Genomic DNA, 8,476 nt, shown 5'->3' on the forward strand with positions numbered 1-8,476 from the left:
GGTGCCTGTGATATGAGCAGGCCACATATGCATATATACAGCACGCTTCAGTGAGCATGAATATGAGAACCGTGCCTCCATAGGCTTGAAAACAGGTCGTTTTTATTGATCCTTGAATGAATGAAGTCCAAGTGCGATGACTGTTGACTGATTCTCCTTGTCCTCTAAAGCAACTGTTTGCGCATCATTTAGTCTTTTCTACTGCAGTGAAAGTGAAAGTAAACTTACAGCATGATAAGGTTATGATTGTTCACTTCATGATACACAAGGGCATGTTGATTGTACTCAGTAAATGACATTGCAGATAACACTGGGCAGGGCTGAGACAATGCTGGGCTGCTACATTAGGTGACGCGTTTTTGCCCAAACTTTAGCTTTCAGTGTAAATATAGTTTGTATAGAATAGAATTGTATACTTAAATTGAATTTCCAGAAATTTTCAACACTTCTATATATTTCAGTGGTTGAGGCCTAAACAAAGTCATTCAGAATGGTTTGATGTAAAATCTCGCATTGTAGAGGAACTTAATGACTCAGGGTTCTTCACAGTGGTGGTGATAGAAACCAGGGCTCACAATGTCTACAACGTAAATATATCCATTTTATCTACTATCCAAAAAGGCCAGTGCACCTTCACGTGTCTTCTGAGTTTTATAGAGTACTGTGCAAAAGTCAGAGACCATCCTTCATTTATTTAATTCCCACTCAAAACTACCATTAAGTACAAGTTATTCAGTATTCAGGAGATATTTCTGAGGAGATCACCACCACAGAGTCCAGTCATTTTCTGACTGAACTTTGGAGGTGTGGAAAAACATCCCTGCAGATTTCTTTGAAAAACTGAAAACAAGAACAAGCTGTAATAAAGGTAAAGTGTGGATGAACTAAATGCTAAACAAAAAATTACATTATATGGTTGTTATATATATATATATATATATATATATATACACTGTCTTGTTTGTGAGGGAGCAATCACTCAGAATTTATTTAATTTCCAGACAAAACAGCCATTTCTGAGGAGATTAGATAGAAGAATAATCAATTTGTATAAGGAAGAGGAAAATAAGTGAAAAATCAGGAGTTTCCAAAGATAATTAAAAGTTATAGAAAAAAATGGGACTCCTAGCAACCACACAAAACCACCGAAACTGTCACCTTTGGTTAAACAGTACTTAAAGCCTTCATCTTTGAGAGAGAGGAGAAAATCAAGCTCCACTCTTCCTTCAGATCTGAAAAAAATCCACAGGTGTTTCTGTCCATCCTTCCACTGTGAGATGACAACTCAACACTATAAGTCTAAAAGGATGTGTACCTGTAAAGAAGCGCTTACTGAGAAAGAGGAAACAGACAGAGACGGAGAACATTTGCACTAGATGTGGAATAAGGTTGTATGGACTGATGAGTCTAACTTTGTAAATGGAATTGCTTGGATCGTAAGAAGCCAAACATGAAACCAACTCACTGAACTTTGGAGGTGTGGAAAAATGTCTTGGCAGATTTCTTTGAGAAGCTGAAAGTAAGTTCCCTGAAAAGAATGGAAGCTATGATAAAGGCAGAATTTATTATTATTATTAATTTTCTGTGAAATATGTTTCTGCTTTTTTCTTGATACTGAAAAATGAAAACCGTGGCTGTTTTGACTGGAAGTGAAGCAAATGAAGGATTTTTACACAGTACTGTATGGTCAGCTATTATGTTTCATAAATATCCTTATTCATAATTTCAGATATTTATCGTTATTGTGCTATGTGGTCTTACATAGTGTAGTGGAATTTTTCACCTGTGCAAAGTGAATCATCAATCTTCAGACTTACACAGCACACTCAGACTGAATTTTTCATTGGAAGAGGAAACTCACCTTTTTATTAGTTATGTATGAACACAAATATTGACTGGCAATATAAAAATACTTTATCTGAAAGTAGTAATTATAGTAAGAAAGGACACTCCCACTCCAAGTGACTCAGAATTGCAATAGTCAAACATTTACAGGCTTATTGTCGCAATAAAATGAACAAAGTGACTTTTATAATATCTAAACTGCTAAAAGTCACTATCATTTTCTTTCAAAACATGGACAACCTCTAAAACAGTCAGATGAACAGAGCAAGATAAGGGTACAAAATAACAATTTGTTTCAAATAAGAAGCTACTTTAAAATATAACTCTAAAAATGACACAAACCATTCATTCTTACTAGAGTAACATTTAAAGTAATTAAAGACATGAAATGAACATCAAAAAGGAGACATTTATACACATTACCTACAAGCTCAAAGGTCACTCTCAGTGAGATACACTGTCATTACAGTAAATCTCATAAGGAAACAGTTGAAGTATTTGATGGGATTGCAAAACCATTCCACCCACATGTGAATTACATTGTTATCAGCTCCAGCAAAGCTGCTAGCCATAAAAAAGTGAACGTTTATAGACATAATTCATCACTAAATAGCTTAAACATGCAGCCCTTCTTACTCCTGTATGCATGGCCAGATTTATGCACATTGAGCCATAGGCAACGGGCTGTGGCAGTATTTAGGAAAAGAATGGAGTGTTGTTAGCAGCTTATGCTTTGGGCAAAATACAGAGAGTACTAAAAAAGTCCATGCTGGGTAGCCAGTACACCAAAGCTGAGTCCGAGACAGTGAGTGGAACCACAGCACTCAAGGCAGAAACCTTGTAGACGCTGGCATCTACCTCATAGGTTCTCACAGCCAAACATTTAGCTGGAACGCTGTAAAGAAACAAAGTAAAGTGTTCAGTTGGTCTTGTTTTGGTTCAGTTACAGACTGTGAATTAATAACCTTACAATATGTTACTCATTCATAATTTGTAAGTGTAATACTGTGCTATACCACAACTCTTTGCTATCTTTCACATCTAAATGTAGCTTAACTTGATCTTTAAGAAAAAAATAAGGCTGCCAAAAATTGTTCTTTGGAGCAACCACTTCTCTTTCCCTAAAGAACTTACCAAACGATAGTTTAAAGAACCTCCACATAATGTAAAGGTTCTATACCAATTCAACGTTTCAGTCCCACTTGACTTGGAAAGCCGCCTATTGATTATCTACATACCTTTAGATTATCAACAAACAATAAGGAGAAACTCAGTTCATTCTTAACAGCATTAGGGTTAGGATGAGCACCAAGTTTAAGTTCGGGACCAGGGTTAGATTTAGATTATGGATTGAGGTGAAAGACCCCCAGCACTCAAAATGTGCATTCTAAAAGGTAAACTTCTCTTGGAAATCGTATTATGATTATACAGACTAATAGTTGTAGCACAGAGCTTACATTATTCCATTACAAACACAGCATTTCTCAGTTAATCTGAAAAAAGTGACCTGTTGGGTGCTACGTAGCCACTTAGTTTGGTACGTCATGGTCCAATATACTAAAAGATGCTAATGATAGGATTACCAGAGCTGACAGGAAACCTACAGCTACAGAATTTGACTGCTAACATAGCTTAAACATTTGGAAATTCTGGACTGTGCAGTAAACTGTTAACTGAAATAGATAAATGAAGTTGGTGTTTTCAGTTATCACAGTGTTAAATTTTGATTTCACTATAAATCTATCTAAGAAATTGTCAAATGTGGAGTGTAGAGCTGCTTTAGTAGCAGGTAGCATGCTACAACAGTAGCTTAGCATGCTACAGCTACACATCCCAGGGTTCATTCCGGCTCACTAACGCTTAATTGATGTAAGTTTTGAAACATTAAAAGATTCAAATCTAAGTGGGTAAACCTAGATATTTGTGAGCGGAGGCTGTTAGCTTAAGCTACTTTTACTTCAGTATCCTCATTAGCACTTGAAGCTAGAGTTAGCTTAGGGAGAAGATCTACACAGCTTTACACACAACCATTCAGGTTCATTATGGCCCATTGAAGCCTCACTGATGCAAGTTTAGAGGGTAGTATGAGGGGGTGAGGGGTGGGGTTTAGAAACAGGGACGCAAGAGGACATCTACAATTTTCATAATCATGCATATTCATCTTTGCATTCTAAATAAGCGTCATATGTCAGTTTTAGTAGTTTCTTGGACACATAAATAATGTATTTAAATGTTTAACAATTTGAGATTCAACATAGATTTATTTTTTGTGTTCTAAACTATGATTTTAAGGGTACTTTAAGATTGTTGTTAGAAAACATTAAGGCACATTTAATAGATATGTAGTTAAATGCAAGGTAAGCGCCTACAAAGCATCTACAGTGGGCTATGTAAATAAAATGTTACCAAAGTCTTTCTTAAAACCATTAAGGAACCTTAATAATTAAGAGTGCATCATGAGGTAGTGAAGTAGCTGCCACTAAATCCATTCTGTTACCTTGTTCTTGGAGGATTTCTTTCTGTGGACATTTTCTCTGTCCACCTTTTCCATCAGCATCTTCACCCATGTGTTGCTGGGATTAGCACAGAAAAATCGTCCTCGCTTCGTCTTGAACCTGATGAAGGAAATAAAGAACATCTGCATTAGTTTTTCTGACGGCATTCCAGAGTTATTCAGCAGAACCTTCTTACTGCCTTCACCCCTTTAAATGGCCAGGACCCACTGGCCCTTCCAAAGTTTTGCTACACACTTCTATGACCTAAGAATGAAGCCAGTTTGCATTGGAGTCCATTTATTTACTGAATAAAAGGTCTTAGTATGTGATACAGCTGGAATGTTAAGAGGTTAACTAGAATGTTGGAATTACATTTGATTATAGAACTAGTCCATAAAACATGAGCTTTTTTTGCCAAAAGTAAATTTGTGCATTCAGTATATTTTTAAAAAATCTAATCAAATCATAGTGCGATTTCATGATGCATTTACTTCATAGAGAATCAAATGAAAATTAAATTACTGTACATGTTTACTCATATACTGCACTGTACTCACACTATGGCCGCAATGTTACAGCCACCATCCAGCTCCTGTTTTCTGTAGTTAACCACATTTTTCAGGGTGTGCTTTTTCACGCTGTTTACATGGCGCAGACAGCAGTCCTCATATGAACCTACAGCAAGAAGCACATACGGCAAGTGTTTACAATGCTGATTAAAGCATGTGAGCCTGCAAAATAGCTCTATTGATTCTGTTTGTATACATCCTACTGCAGTGTACATTAGTGCAGCGCAGGGTATATCACATGTACTGCTGTAGCTATCACTGAATGACTTTGTAGAACAATTCCAAATATCTTTGTCAACCGAATGAATGCAATCAGAAGCAAATAATACACTCCCAATTTTGCTGCACAAAAGTATAGCTATACTTTTGTTCTATAGCTTCTTTTGTATCAGTCCTTTTCTGAAAAGATAAAGCGCAGCTCTGCGTTTGAGCTCCAAGGTTGGTATGCGGTCACAGATTAAGTGTGATAAATGACAAAATGCTCGCTCATGACTTTTGTATCTCTGTGAGTTGCTTGATTTACAAACACTGTTGAAGTGAACAGCTGCATGTTGACCAAATTAATACAACTTTTTGGCAAACTTGCTCAATAGCAGCTCTTGCATAATCTGTTGATATTTTCTTACAAGCAAAAGCTGTTGACAGTAGGAACTACATTACATTGTAATGTGCTGTCATTTCACCTTTCTAGAAGCTTTATGTCCTTATGTTACAAATATTTGTCACTGTATAAGGAAAGGTTAAGCTATGTTTGCAGGATCCGATGAATGTACAAATGATACGTTTGACAAAAGGACATGTGGAAAGTACCTTGTGCCAAGCTGAGGTAGAGGAACCCCAGGAGCACGAGGAAGAAGAGCACAATGAATCGCATGGCTGGATGTGTCAGCGTGTCTCTAAAGGAAAACATAGGAAGGTCTCAGGAGTGAACAGTGAGTCCAAACTCAGCACTCCTTTAAAGTGCCCATAAAGTTTATCCATATACATCCAGCTTTACTAGTGTAGCCTTGACCCTTGGACAAACCACCGTCATAGACTTAACAGAAAGGCTGTTTGAAGAAAACAAGTTTCAATTAAGGCAAGAAAGAGCACTTTCTATTGGATTAAACTGAAAAAGTGCACTGTCAGACCATGAATGAGAAGTTGTGAATGATTGATTCACAGTATAAGTGTGATTCATTCTCATATACACATCACAGTGACCATGATTTTAGAAAATACCAACATATCTCCTTTTATTCATTTCAGCACACATCTGTATAAGTTCATACTGATAGCACTGGTCTTATATAACATTTTGTTATGCCTTATCAGCAAAAAACACTGAACAGAATTTCTGCTCTAAACCCAAAGCTGCCACAGAGCCAAAGTAGACTGCTTACCTGAGTCAGTATGGGGCATTAGAAAGCTCAGCTGAGGTTACTGCTGGGCTCCAGGAGTCTGCTCGCTGTTTAAGGCATGCCCTTTTATAAAGATCTTGGCCATGACACCTGAGACAACACACCCTCCTGAACTTCAAACATACTTTCACTTTCACAGAATAAGCACAAACTGTTTTCTCTGTTTCACGGGATGAACGTTATTTCAGCCCGACATGAACCCAAACAGGAGTTCTGTACTCATTTGGTTCTTAACTTTTAAACCAAACCAACTACTGCCCTTTAAATAACATGGATATCGCAAGTTGGTCATTCTTTTTGCTGAAAAGATACAGTAATATCTTACAGTTAGAAAGACTTATACCTGTTCTTATCTTCTAACTTCTTCAAACCAAACCGTGTGACCTACAGGTTCACAGAATTGCCACCTTGACATGTGAACAAGCTTTATGAAGGATTAGGGTGACTGGGGGGGGGTGTAGAGGCGGGTCATGATTTTTCCTACAGTCCCAATTTGTAGGACATGCGACTCAATGTTTTACAACAATGTTTTTCTTTTCCAACAGCCATGGCTCATTTTTTCCAAAATCATCAGTGTTAAGGCCATGTTAAATGCTTCTGAAATTTAGTCCTGGAGACAGATCTGCACTGCACATGTTTCCTCTAGGATTGCCAGTCCTTAAAAAGTTGCTGAGGCTTCCCAGAATTATTAAAAATTAAATGCTCACATTTTTTTATAGATTTTAAATAGATTAAAATGCAGCAAATGTTTGAACACCCCTTCTGTCATGAAAAAGGCATCCAGTACAGGGAGCAAACTGGTAGATTCAACTGCACATATTGGTCCACAATTTCAAATTTATTTGTTTAACATATTGGAAAAAATAAAATGTAAATATACTATAACTTTTTCATAAATTTTACGTTTTATTTTTCCCCTATGTCTTAAATTCAGCAAATGAATAGTAAGTGTGCACACAAATGTGCTCCCTTTAGGGGACATGTTAACTGCTTTTCACTTAGAAATTCAACAAAACATATGATTTGACCAGGGGTGCTCAAGTTTTTGCATATGACTGTAAATTAAAGTCTTTTTGATCTTCTTTAAAAAGGGTGCTGCAGTGCACAGCAGAACAACCGAGAATGCAGCTAACTGTCCTTCCACCCACCACTGCCACTTTCACCTGCCTGCAGTTCAAAATGCTCTACTTTATGCGAACCAGCAAAAAAATAGTTCATTAAAACTAACAACCTAATTCCATGAGCTAAGAAGGAGGCCAGAACACTGTCAGATGGAGCTGTCAACTCCAGTTTCCCCCCGCAGCTACTGATCAAGTACTCCAAACCACGCAGTTCAGGCAGGCCTCCACCCCCTAAAATGTAAGGCTCATGATAGATCTTGGCTTGGATGTATAATTCTAAGGAAAAAAACTTTTCATCATGTGGAGGCTTACCCAAACATTAAGGGAGGTTTTATGTCATTAACAAAAATGGTTTCATGATCCATGTGGCTCAGCACTTCTGAGAATCCAGGCCCAGAATACTGTATAGGGTTGGCATGTAGTGTAATAGAAGCATTGGGAAATTAAATATTTGTATCCAGTCCAAGTTGAAGTTTAAAGTTTAAAAACATACCAAATTTAAAAATAAACACCATCAGAGCTTGTTAATTAGAGCATGGCATGTAGCAAGCATGCATGTCAGTTGTACTCTAAAGAGGAAATCAACAAATGGCTTCTCTACAAACACTGAAGTTCCTGCTAAAGCCTGAGTAGACTGATAAACCTATATAATGAGCCAGTTATTTATCTCAGTGTTACTAAACTCTTTTGAATGATGGTTGATCTGAACAGTCTCACCACTCATAACTTCCCACTTTACAGTCAAATTTGCAGGATTTTGTTTTTGGGATATGGGCGAATTGGTGTCAGTCCCTGCACATTTTGACCTGTGCAAAATGTAATCTGATTATGTTACTTTTTTATGTATAATAATAGAATTTGTCGATCCCTGGTGATGCCACAGCCATTTGTGGCCAGGAGTCCAAGACAGTATAAATGGCCTATCTCTCTCTGGGTGGGTAGGATGGCCCTGCCTCTTCCCCATCATCCCCCACAGCATGATGCTCGCAGGTCTCTTTTAACTAACATATCCGAATTAACAGTTATTGTTCTCCTCCAAGCATGTT

At 37.4% G+C, this 8,476-nt stretch overlaps 1 protein-coding gene across 2 annotated transcripts; it reads right to left on the minus strand.

Annotated features, from left to right (window-relative positions):
• Positions 1–1,832: 1,832 nt before the first annotated feature.
• On the minus strand, positions 1,833–6,736 carry ccl25a (chemokine (C-C motif) ligand 25a). 2 transcript variants are annotated; one of them, XM_036556653.1, is made up of 5 exons: positions 6,653–6,736; positions 6,292–6,399; positions 4,898–5,015; positions 4,343–4,460; positions 1,833–2,740 (listed from the first exon to the last, which is right to left on the minus strand). In XM_036556653.1, the coding sequence occupies exons 2-5, from the start codon at positions 6,308–6,310 to the stop codon at positions 2,729–2,731; spliced, it is 267 nt and encodes an 88-aa protein (XP_036412546.1). In that variant the 5' UTR covers positions 6,311–6,399; positions 6,653–6,736; the 3' UTR covers positions 1,833–2,728. The 2 variants fall into 2 exon arrangements, with proteins under 2 accessions (XP_036412546.1, XP_036412545.1); XM_036556652.1 differs by lacking the exon at positions 6,653–6,736 and adding an exon at positions 5,720–5,805 and having other exon boundaries at positions 6,292–6,404.
• Between the last annotated feature and the right edge of the window lie 1,740 nt (positions 6,737–8,476).

This window comes from Colossoma macropomum, unplaced genomic scaffold, assembly GCF_904425465.1.
Source record: "Colossoma macropomum unplaced genomic scaffold, Colossoma_macropomum, whole genome shotgun sequence".
In the NCBI taxonomy this organism is placed as follows: Eukaryota; Metazoa; Chordata; class Actinopteri; order Characiformes; family Serrasalmidae; genus Colossoma; species Colossoma macropomum.